General features: G+C 38.4%; 1 protein-coding gene and 1 long non-coding RNA gene across 2 annotated transcripts; one reads left to right on the top strand and one right to left on the bottom strand.

Moving 5' to 3' along the window:
- Positions 1-68: 68 nt before the first annotated feature.
- On the top strand, positions 69-13247 carry LOC117595203. Its single transcript, XR_004576406.1, has 3 exons — positions 69-1014; positions 12098-12374; positions 12477-13247. It is a non-coding gene; the product is annotated as an uncharacterized LOC117595203 (long non-coding RNA).
- On the bottom strand, positions 1954-7592 carry soul5 (heme-binding protein soul5). The gene is given in 7 exon segments (NM_001311018.2): positions 1954-2219; positions 2342-2505; positions 3068-3207; positions 3442-3562; positions 4012-4093; positions 4221-4280; positions 7532-7592. Coding segments are annotated over 7 exon segments (648 nt in total). The 5' UTR covers positions 7534-7592; the 3' UTR covers positions 1954-2140.
- Positions 13248-13272: the final 25 nt, after the last annotated feature.

Genomic DNA, 13272 nt, shown 5'->3' with positions numbered 1-13272 from the left:
TGTGTGTGTGTGTGTGTGTGTGTGTGTGTGTGTGTGTGTGTGTGTGTGTGTGTGTGTGTGTGTGTGTGTGTGTGTGTGTGTGTGTGTGTGTGTGTGTCTTTCTGTTGCTCAGGTACTAGTTGTTTATGTTCTAGCCAGTTTTCTAGCGTATTAAATTCCAAATGAACTAATCCCAACCTAGAGACTAGGCACATGAGGTAGATTTGAAATGGTTGGATAACTAACTCGCCTTGTCATCCATTTAAGGATAGTTGAGGATGTTTCTACTTGTTATAAGACCTTCACAGTGAATAGAGCTGTAGTGGGTTTGAAGTCAGGCTACTCAAATGAGCAGAATGTTAGCTTCTCGTTTCAGATCAGTATGTCTGCCCTCCACGGGTGTTAAATAACCACACTTGTGTTCAGTTCTGGTTCCACACAAGATCTGGACTATATAAAATAGGTCAAAACTGCAGGACTTTTGTTGTGAAATTATTTCAAGCAAGGGAAAGCTACATTCTTTGAAACAATGTTTATCTCTGTCATTAAAACGTGTGGTTGCTCAGGGGCAGCATGCATGTAGGAAGACATATCATCTGAAACATTCTTTGTAACTTAAAAAAATCTTATTTTCTGTGAAACAGGAAGTCACAATGGTGGGATATGGTGTAGCAACTAATAAGCTTCTGTACTAATAAATTCAAATATATTTTCTTAAATATGTCTGTGTTCATTTTGGGTGCTGTTTTGTTATTTGATAAGATCCATTGCTACCAGTAGAGATTTGATATGACAAGCTATGTCTCTCTGCCAAACTGAACCATTAATGCAAAGTCCTGCCTGTTGCACTCTGGTTGGTTATTTGAATACTTTTTTTGAATACTTTTTCCCTTCTAATAATCTATACACGGTGTTTATCATCTGCAGGCATTTAATAGAAAGTGGATGTGATTTTAGCCTCAGGAATATGCTTTAACTGTCTTTACTGTCTGCTTATTCTCTATGGGGCATTGGTGCGGGACCGCTTTCTGACTGGTGAGTAATTGCAAAATGTTTTAATTGTTGTTTTTTTTTCTGAAGAAATCCTACATAGTGCAGCTTTGACAGTGATATGATCATTCCAATGTTTGGCTCAGCCTGCAATAATCCAAGCCATGCAGAAACGAGCTGATCAATGGTGTACACTTGAATTAAAGGTGTTGTGGCAGTCAAATGCCATAACATTTTACCAAACAGTGTCTTCAGCAAGATCTGGCTTCCAGGATTTAAGCCCCAATGGCTTTTGGGTCAGCAAGAGGACGGCAGTTGGGATAAGTGGTGTATCATTCATTCATGCAGTGCTGCTGATGTGTTGAATTAGTCTAAAATGCATCAGGCAAAACTGGTTCTTAATCAAAAACTGAAAATGATTTGGTAGTGCCCTATCTTCAGAGTGCATCCCTCTCTGAAGTCACGACAACACTTGACTTGTCATTTCTTGCAGTGTTGCTGAAACGCTGTTTGGTTGTGAAAGAGGTGATTGAAACTGTCATAATGGCTTTAGCTGGATTAGTTCCAACATTTTTTGCATTCAGTTTCAAAAGAGTTGTGGTTTTGGAAAATTGGTCAGCAAGTTCTAAAACATTACAATAATCAATGCATTTGCTACATTGCTTTGTAATGTTAGCCTGCAACCTAGCTAAAACATTGTTCTTACAATAACTGGCATGCTGTGTTAAAACAATCACTTAATTTTTTAATTGGCATAACACTTCACCTGTTTTGATTTTGTTCATTTAAAAAAGAAAGTATAAATATTTCATGATTAGGTAATACACCTAAGGTGTATTCATTCCACCAAATGAAAGGACTGTTTTATCAAACCCATTTAAAATGTCAAGCCTCTCGATCAATTGTGATTTATCTGACCTAGAATGTATATTTCGTTAGGAGTGAGAACTTGATGGCTGTATAACTACCAATTTAGACTTTAAGACAGACTTTTTGAGAATGGAGTAATGAAACTGATAATCATTTATTAATATATTATTCACTATCACATGAAGATGACTAAAGACCTAAAAAGTCCTAAGATACTATAAATGTCTTATTAAGCCTATTGGTTCGGTATAATGGAGCTGTTAGATACGGAACACATCCATTCATGAATGGAGGATGATGTTTAAGGAGAACTTGGGCACACAGGCTCTCCCTCAGCGATGTACCAGACCTCATTGTGCCTGTTCATGATCTTCATTGGGCTGTAACACACACAATTTAGTTTAGTTTACAGTAGCATGTAAAACATTAAAGTACATGTTCGCAGTGTTTTGGTGGAATCTGATTAGCTGTTGGAGTGTGAGGCCTAGCCTGGCGCTCTCACCTGTCATATCCAACGGCATAGTAATATTCTGTGTTGTAGGAGGCCTGGGCTCGGTCCAGCTGCTTCTTCAGCTGCATGGAATTGTAAGCGGTTGTCAAAGACACCATATATCCTCCGTATGTCCTCGCGTATACTTTCATGTCAGGGAGGTCTGTAAAGTACACCTGCACAGAAAAATCACAATCTCATCAACATTATTAGCCACTGCTATTTTATTTTTTGTTGAGCAATGGTATAAACCCCAAGTCCCACCCATCTGGCAGTCAAGAAAAGCTGATTTCATGTAGAATCATGTTAAACATACAGAATAACTGCGGGAGTGGGTGAAAGTGATAATGTAAACATACAGAATAACTGCGGGAGTGGTTGAAAGTGATAATGTAAACATACAGAATAACTGCGGGAGTGGGTGAAAGTGATAATGTAAACATACAGAATAACTGCGGTAGTGGGTGAAAGGGATCATAGCAGGAAGTCCACTACACAGCACCAACAGACTGATCCTCCAGGTTTAAAACGGACGAACAGGCCCAGGGTGAGTTTGTGTTTTAACTTGGTAATATCTCTACCTTCTGATAGGCTATATGGAAGTTCCACCATATTTCTCATGCTGAGTCATAAGGTTATTTTGCAAACGAGACTGTCTTGTGACACCACTCCAAGTCGATGCATTACATGCAAGGATGAGTAGGGATTAGTGTGTCTACATGTGTCTGGGAGCCTTGCCTTGTTGTCAGTAGGTTGAGGAGGATCGTTCTGGTAGGCAGAGGGCAGCAGGAAGCTGAGCGTGTAGATAGCTGACTGCCATATCCTCTTTTTCTCCTGGACTTTAATTATCACTGGAGCAGTCATATCAATTTTGACGCCTATAAAAAGATGCGTAAACACTTGTTGCACACATGGAAATGATCTCATATGATCTCATACGTATGGTAATGATCTCATACGTATGGTAATGATCTCATACGTATGGTAATGATCTCATACGTATGGTAATGATCTCATATGATCTCATACGTATGGTAATGATCTCATACGTATGGTAATGATCTCATACGTATGGTAATGATCTCATACATATGGAAAACACACAGACACACCATCGTTGTTGGATCCGTTGATGTATTTGAAGAGTCTCATAAAGGCAGTGTATGTGGCCTTATCAAAAACGTAGGATTCCTCATCTGTTGTCACCCATTTGGCTGCATCATAGTGGCGCACCTTTAACACAAGACAGACAGACATTCACTCTGAGTCCTTTGCTGGAGAGTATAGATGTTGGATGGTTGAAGTGGGAAACTTGGTATCTGTATGGAACACTGTTTGGGTCGAAAAAGAAAGCTAATTGACATATCACGCCTTTACATAGTGGTTACACTTTATCTTGTGATGCGTATGTCGGACTGATTCGTTGGTATGTATGCTGTGTTGCGTACGTCGGAGTGATTCGTTGGTATGTATGCAGTGATGCTTGTACAGTTCTGTATTGTGCCACTGCAGTGTAAAAGGAAGCCCCATTATTCGGTCGTGGCTACAAGGGATTTACATAATGTGCTTTTAGTCTCAAACTGCATTGGAATATCCCTAATAACCAAAATAAATAAAAAAAGGATTGGCCACAAGAAATTGGCCAAACTCTGTTCTGTTAATTTGTTTTACAAAGGACTCACCTCATAATCGTCTGTCTGACACAGCAGATCATAGAGCAAACATTCCTTTGTCTCCGTACAGAAGGGAGACTCAGAGGAATTCCTATAGTAATAAATGGATAGGGGCACAGTACATAAAACTTTTCACACATTCAAGACACAAACATTCTAGGATTTCTGAAATGTGTGAGAAGATATATCATTATACGTATGGATTATAAATTCCCTACCCAATTCTGGCTTCAGCGGTCAAAAAGAGCAGCAACCCAATCAAACCTGCAAAATAGACCCTAAAACAAATGGTCTGTTTTACAAATATATAGGGCACACAACCACTCAGTGTCATTATATTACAAAGGTAAAGAACACACAACCATTCAGTGTCATTATATTACAAAGGTAAAGAACACACAACCATTCAGTGTCATTATATTACAAAGGTAAAGAACACACAACCATTCAGTGTCATTATATTACAAAGGTAAAGAACACACAACCAGTCAGTGTAATCCAATTATTAAAATCGAATGTAGTAACCAGTACCGATCGGGCATTTAAGTCACATGCCTAGGGACCCCATCAACTTGTGTTGGTCGTGGCCAAATACCAACCAGCCACTCAGGGCACTGACCAAGGGGCCCTGATCTCATATTCTTCATCATTTTTGATCACTTACACTAAACAAAATTATAAACGCAACACTTTTGTTTTTGACCCCATTTATCATGAGCTGAACTCAAAGATCTAAGTCTTTCTCTTTGTACACAAAAGGCTTATTTCTCTCAAATAGTGTTCACAAGTCTAAATCTGTGTGAGTAAGCGCTTCTCCTTTGCCGAGATAATCCATCCACCTCACAGGTGTGGCATATCAAGATGCTTATTAGACAGCATGATTATTGCACAGGTGTGCCTTAGGCTGGCCACAATAAAAGGCCACTCTAAAATGTGCAGTTCCATTACACAGTACAATGCCACATATGTCAAGTTTTGAGGGAGCATGCAGTTGGCATGCTGACTGCAGGAATGTCCACCAGAGCTGTTGCCTGTGAATTGAATGTTCATTTCTCTACCATAAGCCGTCTCCAAAGGCGTTTCAGAGAATTTGGCAGTACATCCAACCGGCCTCACAACCGCAGACCACGTGTAACCACACCAGCCCAGGATCTCCACATCCAGCATCTTCACCTCCAAGATCTGAGACCAGCCACCCGGACAGCTGCTGCAACAATCGGTTTACATAACCAAAGAATTTCTGCACAAACTGTCAGAAACCGTCTCAAGAAAGCTCATCTGCATGCTCGTCGTCCTCATCGGGGTCTCGACCTAAGTGCAGTTTGTCGCCGTAACCGACTTGAGTGGGCAAATGCTCACATTCTATGGCGTCTGGCACTTTGGAGAGGTGTTCTCTTCACGGATGAATCCCGGTTTTCACTGTACAGGGCAGATGGCCGACCGTATGGCGTTGTGTGGGTGAGCGGTTTGATGATGTCAATGTTGTGGATCGAGTGGCCCATGGTGGCGGTGGGGTTATGGTATGGGCAGGCGTGTGTTATGGACAACGAACACAGGTGCATTTTATTGATGGCATTTTGAATGAGATACCGTGACAAGATCCTGAGGCCCATTGTTGTGCCATTCATCCACAACCATCACCTCATGTTGCAGCATGATAATGCACGGCCCAATGTTGCTAGGATCTGTACACAGTTCTTGAAAAAATCCCAGTTCTTGCATGGCCAGCATACTCACCGGACATGTCACCCATTGAGCATGTTTGGGATGCTCTGGATCGGCATATACGACAGCGTGTTCCAGGTCCTGCCAATATCCAGCAATTTTGCACAGCAATTGAAGAGGAGTGGACCAACATTCCACAGGCCACAATCAATAACCTGATCAACTCTATGCGAAGGAGATGTGTTGCACTGAATGAGGAAATGATGGTAACACCAGATACTGACTGGTTTTCAGAACCCCTGGACCCCCCCAATACAGTGAAACTGTACATTTTAGAGTGGTCTTTTATTGTGGCCAGCCTAAGGCACACCTGTGCAAAATCATGCTGTCTAATCAGCATCTTGATATGCCACACCTGTGAGTTGGATGGATTATCTTGGCAAAGGAGAAGTGCTCACTAACACAGATTTAGACAGATTTGTGAACAATATTTGAGAGAAATAGGCCTTTTGTGTACATAGATAAAGTCTTAGATCTTTGAGTTCAGCTCATGATAAATGGGGGCAAAAACAAGTGTTGCGTTTATTATTTTGTTCAATGTAAATTAATATTGCAAAATGTGTAGAATAGCAGTACGTTAGCTGTAAAAGGTAACATTTGCACTATTTCCACATTTTAATAGTGGCAGAAAACCTGCTAAAAACAGCAGGTTTAAGTATGTATTTCTCTAAAATATGTAGAATTGCTGAAAAAGAGCTTGACACGTTGCTATAAGAAAGGACACGTGTTGCTAACCAAATCTCAGAAAGGAACCTCAAAGGGCTAGGAGAGGCACTGAATATTACTTCTAAAGAATGGTAGTTTAGGAAGCATATCAGTGGGTGGGACATTCCAATACCCCCCAATATTCCAAAGTCTATTTGTCTATTTCCGTCATTTTCAATCTAAGAATTGCTTCAGCCTCTGAACAGTTAGACCCATCTGCTATTATCACCAGATCAATGAAAGGAAATTGATTCTATATATTCTTGTATATATTTTGAAAACTCTCTGCTAATATACATTTTTTTCAGTGTTTTCTGGTTATGCTGCATTTTCCTTCCCCTCCCCATTCAGACCACTCCCAAACAAGTCTTACTGTAGCAACATTCATGTTTCAGAAATAGTTTTTACTATTTTAACGGAACACTATGGCATTATTACATAATTATTACAGTGAAAGTAATTGCTAAACAGATACAAAGGCTTATCTTCGGGATGAACTGGCAGAACATTAGTTTAAGAAAAATAAAACTTTTACATATCCCCAAATAAATAAATATGCATCACCTTTTTTTCATACTAGGGTTGGGCAAAAATGCTTTCCAAACTCGGTAAAATTACTAGAAATTCAACAAAATAATGTTTATTGAGTGAATCTGCTGCCAACTATTGTTAATTATATTAGACTTATTTGATTGTAGACTTGATTGTTTCTTAATGTTATAATGGTATACATGAATTACAAATGAACCCCATTGTTCTGTTAACAATGGGGTTTATTTGTATTATCATCACTATCGTCCTCATCCATCAGCTCTGTCAGAAATCAGCTGAATTTAGATGAAGACCTAGTGGTTTTAAGCATCTGACCAGCAACCAAAACCACACAAAATCACATACTTGATTAATAATTTTACCTAACTTCTCCTTTAAGTTGGTCAGGATAAAAAAATAGGGGTTGTGTTTTGTATGCATTAATCTAATTCAACTATAAACAGTCATTGAAATCAAATCAATTTTTCTAGACAAAACTCATGAGTATTACAATATAGTTATACTTTTCTACAAATATCAGAACAATGATAAAGAAAATTCTACTTACATTGTGATGAGTATACAGTGAGTGTCTTTATAGAGTTAAGTTCAGATGCATCGGCTGGACTGAAAAATATATGCCTGCAGAGTAACTATTTATAATGACTTAGGGTTATGAAAGAAAACATTAGATCCCTCCCCAAAACCAGTGAGTCACGCCCACAGAGCTTTTACAATGGACTCACAGACTAAAGAGAAGAAAAGGAGTTATATAAATGGATGTTTCCAAGTTAGTGGTAATCAGTTTTAATGTGTTTTTGAAAAACGAGTGTACACATCATAAAAACAAACACTTTTTCAGTGTTGTGTAATGGAATGTTATGTATTTCTGTTTCATAACTGAAGAACGTGCTGTTACGTAATAACAGTCTGGCTGTCTTGTTGAGAATGAAACACTGTCAGTAGCACTAGGATGAAGTCAAACATTACCAATGATGGCCCAACATTCCCCATCTGGCAGGAAACGGAGCCTCATTGTACTTCTTCTGTCAATGACGTTTAACCCGTACAGTTATACAGCATTAGTAGTATTACTCTTTGAAATCAAGTGTTTTAAGTATTGCATTCTTTAAGACTTGGCAAGTTTTTTATAAAGTTCATTATGACTTCTATGACTTCCTTTTTTCTATGGATGTGTCTATTGAACTTTGAAGTACCTAAATCACCATTACAAATGCAGCTGCAGGAGTTACATTAGGTTGATAGGCAGTTAGCAGCGCATATTTCAATGCATACTTTGAATTGCAGGTGCGTCAGTCACAAAAACTACAAAATGATTCAATGTGTCAAGGGGAACCTTCTAAAAAATGACAGCATATGTTGAAAATTGACCAATTCCAACGTGAAAGAGGAACAGTGGTTACAAGTCGAAGCTGATTGAAAGGGATAGACAGACACTTAACAGGATATGCCCAAAAGGTACAGCCTCAAAAATTACCACAGAATTGAATCAGCACCATTGTGACCCAGTCCCAACAAAAACTGTACATCATGAGCTTCACAAAGCTGTAATTTATGGCAGGTCTGACATTCGGAAATTGCTTGTATCCAAGGCCAACGCACAAAAACTGATTAATTGGTTTAAGGAGCACAAAAACTGGGTTGCTTAGCGATGGAGGAAAAATGGTCTGATGAGTCATCTTTTTTGAATGATGCAAATAATGGTCCAGTTTTACTTAATATAACAAGCATGAAATTCTAACTTACAAATCCTTCCTATTGTTGAAGATGAAATAAACATAATCAACAACTGAATATTTAAGTTGTTGATTTCATTTAGTCTATGCTACATCTCAAAATCAGATGTAAACAAATGCATGTCATTATATCAGGCACACCTATCCATTCTTTTGTGTAAGATTGTTCAAGCTCAGAAATAGTTCAAACACAGAGCCTGCATCGGTACAGACTCACTGAAGGGACAACCAAAGGATTAAAAACAGCTCCTACACTCTCGCTCATTTATGCTACTTCAGCTATGTGACATTTACCCATAGACAACATTGGTGTTTATATTGCGTCCAAAAGTTTGGTGAACCATTTATTTAAAAGAAAACTTTTTCTTGAAATTGTTTTTCTGTAACTTTTTCATACAACATTGTATATTGTAATGGTTCACCGCACTGATTTCAAACCATACAGAGTGGAAAGTGTGTGAGTTGTACAGCCTACTCCTGGAAACCTCATCCTCTGGGACCCCCAGTTGATCCATGTATTTGATCTGTTCCAAAACTAACTCACCTGACTAGACTTGTGAGCTCATCAAGCCCTTGACTGGAGAATCGGGTGCATTTGTTCAGGGCTGTAATCACATTTGGAAATGTCTGGGGTCCCTGATCAGAGTTTTGAATAACTCTGGTTTACATGAATATTCTGAATGTTGCTGGAATACTCCCAGACTATTTCAACATAGAATAAAATGATTGTTGCCATGCATAACTAAAATATTTGGAAAGAAAAAGACTTTCACTGATTTTGTAAGTAAAACAAATGTGTTACTTTCAGACCCCCCCCAATGATAAGTAAATAGAAAATCTGTATGTGCAGTGCCCTGCGAAAGTCTCTTTGAAATGAATTCTGTTCAAAGTTCAGATGCCTAAGACTGTTGCACCGTATTATATGTTAACAGTCAAAAATGGATTCCTTACCAAATTCCTTGCTTTTGATTAACTTACCTGATATGTGAATATAAAAGGGCGTACCTCACTTTTAATTAGATTTCTCCAATCCCTGTTGACAACGCAGTATGGTAGGAGACAAGAAAACAAGAAACAGCTATGAACTGACAGATAATAGCTTCCCTGGCATGCATAATAAAGTTAGTTCAGTTTAAACTTTAGAAATGCATAGTTGGGATGACCTTGAAAAGACTGTTGTTTTACCCCTCCAACCATCATTTCTGCATTCACAGTCAGAATAATGTCAAACTTATGACCTTTAATAAACCTCAAACCATCATTTCTGCATTCACAGTCAGAATAATGTCAAACTTATGACCTTTAATAAACCTCAAACCATCATTTCTGCATTCACAGTCAGAATAATGTCAGAAGTCATGACCTTTAATAAACCTCCGACATCCCCTGTGATATCAGCTGGTCGGCACCTCTGACGCTCAACAGGCGACGGCCTTCAATTGGTGACAACATCAGCTGGAGAAAAACTCAATAGATCTTTGCCAGATCCCCTGTCTCACGCCCATTCATTGCGGAGCAAGCACACATTCCTCAGGCCAACATCTTAGCTGAAGCTTGTTACTTCAGCCCGATTCAACAAGAACCACGAAACAGCATGTTGTGAATATTGCCAGGATCACAGAAAGGTGGCAGAGGTGCGGGCACACTGGCTGTAGAGCAGATGTTGAAAAACATACTTTTTAAATGATTAAATCAGCTTAGGTAAAGGATTTAAAAAAAAAAAATCTCTATGTGAATATGAGACATCCTATTCCACCACTTTGTACAGGTCAAACTGGTTTTAACTTGCTATTATGAGCTTAGACACTGCCCATTGTGTAAAACAGACAAAGGTGTTTTAGACGATAGATTATAGCAGTAGGGCGCAGAGTGCAGCTGGCTCACATCTTACTGCCCTGTTTCTAGATCGTATTACAAGTAATACCTGTTAGAACCATTCTGGGAGGGAATGTTACTTTGTTTTTGTGGTTCCAGCATCATATCTAGTTTAGATCTCTGTGAGGAACTCTATTCTTCAAAACAACAGTGATCTTTAAACGACCCATAGCATTATCAAACCTATTCACTACAAGATTCCGTGCAACAAAATGGTGTGCAAAGTTTAATTCAGTGGAAATGGTTCCATACTGAATGACTAGTTAAAGAACATTGCCCCTCATTCATGAAACCTTCTCAGATTCAGCGTGGGGCTGAGACCTAGGGTGGCCTGGTGTTAAACGCCTCCCTCCACCAAACCACAAAATGAAGGCACATTTTATTTCGACACATTCCTTGGTTGCCACTATTGTTCATCTAGAAAATGTTGTTGAATAATCTCAACTGAGCAAGTAATTCCACAAAAATTATTTTGACATAAATTGATCTTATTTTTTGTCATTTAGAAAACATAGTAATGTGATTTCATGAAATTAGACCTTCTAAACAGATTTATGATATGTCAATAGAAAGGCTAAGTAATCCACTTGTTCCAAGAAGAGAAATTATAATACATTTTTTATTGCAATCGTGGTGATCATGTTTGGAGCAAAACGCCCCCTCTCCTTTGGGGCAAAATGCCCTGGGGGCTATTTTACCCCTGAGAATATACTGGTAAAATATAACAAAATTACAACAAAAAATGAGCTGAAATAAAACAAAAGTTCAGGATATAGCCAAATATAAGTTAAAACTCAAAACTACTTAGCTAGTTTACTGAGCATATATTAACATCTAATATAATAGGACTATCAATTGGCACTGATATTGAATGAATTGCTCAATATTATGGATTTTATATTTTCAACTTAATACTTTTGCACAGTTCACAAAACATTTTAAAATGTCATTGAAAGTTATTTGAATGTGGAATATCACAGTTAAAATTGGTTTTGTTAACTACCTTGAATACTGCTATCAATACTGATTTTTTTTCCAATGGTATAGATTACATGGATAGAATGATTTTGACACCTAAATATGGAATAAATCTTAATTGTGGGTAAAAAAAACAAGGGGCATTTTACCCCATATGGAGGGGCATTTTGCCCCGATAGTGAGGTAAAACATCCCATGTACTTGTCTGATTGTAGTCAATATTTTTATATAAAAATCAGAAACAAACATTGCTTTTGAGAAAATATAGATTTCCCTCAAGTTACCCCAAAATCATCTCAAAGTGTGATCTACGAAACTTCTTCAAAATGAGCTTTGATGTGGTGGCAGTTAGATAAATCAGATTAAGCCACGGACGTGAGTATGCGCTGCACCTGTCCTTATTTACATATTACACCCCTGTAATTTATGTGGGTGTGGTGATCATGAACCTATAAATGGACAGCTTTCAGTTTAAATTATAGCCTAAAACCGCTAATGAATCATTTGTCATTCTTTTGATGCAGTAGATCAGACCATTCTACTCCAGCGCCAAGAGAGCACACTGCATTCTCTGAGGCTGCATTGAACTGGTTCACCTCTTACCTGTTAAACCGCAAGCAGTATGTTTCTCTTGGTGAGGCAAGGTCAGAGGAGTTCACAAGACAGGCAATGCTTATAGGCAACCCACAGCAAATCACCAACTCCTACAACATCTGCCCTGCCTTTGACAGCCCCATCATTCTCCTCTCCACAGTCATCACCAGTCTGGCTGTGAAATTTGACCCAACTCTCCCTTTTGAGGTCTGTAAAAAGTTTTTTCACCTTAAGAACAATTCCCATCTAAGATCTTCTCTATCCTTTTCTGATCCAAAAAATCATATCCGTTCATTGATTTTTCTCCAGAATTTATGGAAATGCAGTACTAGGGGGCCTGTCAACAGTTTCAACTCATAAAATACAGCTCATCCAAAACAGTGATGCAAGGATCCTGAGACAATCAAATAATTGTGTCCACATCTCACCATAAAATGTTCCTTTTAGACTATAAAACAATCAATGGCCTGGGACCTGTCTACTTATCTGACCTGCTCACCCCCTATGAACCACCACATCCTCTACGGTCCAGCAACATCAATCTGCTCAATGAACCAAGAATCCGGCTCAGAAAATGAGACTGCACCTTTTCTTATATTGGACCTGACCTCTGGAACTCCCTGACAGCCTCAGGGCTACACAGACAGTCATGTCTTTTAAAGCAGGTTTTAAGACACACCTCTATCAGCTTACCCTTCCCTTTACTCAAATTATACTGCACATTATTGTATAATTATGTATTATAATGTTAGTTTACTGTATTATCATTATTGTTTAATGTACACAGATTATATTACATTTTTATCTGATGATTCTTTTATTTAATATTTTTATTTTCATGCACTTTGAGATTATTTGTCCCAGTTTAGCCGGTACAGCCTCATACTGTGCCAGTAGTTTCATGTTGTTGTGGTAGTTTCAAGCTGTGTCGGTAGTTTCATGTTGTGCCAGTAGTTTCATGCTGTGTCGGTAGTTTCATGTTGTGCTGGTAGTTTCATGCTGTGCCGGTAGTTTCATGTTTCCCAAAATAATGTAATTTAGAGTATTTCGTTAAATAAAAAAAAACAACTGGTCAAAATAACCAAAAAAATATGCATTGTTTTCA

This window comes from Esox lucius, chromosome 11, assembly GCF_011004845.1.
Source record: "Esox lucius isolate fEsoLuc1 chromosome 11, fEsoLuc1.pri, whole genome shotgun sequence".
NCBI lineage: Eukaryota > Metazoa > Chordata > Actinopteri > Esociformes > Esocidae > Esox > Esox lucius.
This window is presented reverse-complemented; position numbering and strand designations above follow the sequence as displayed.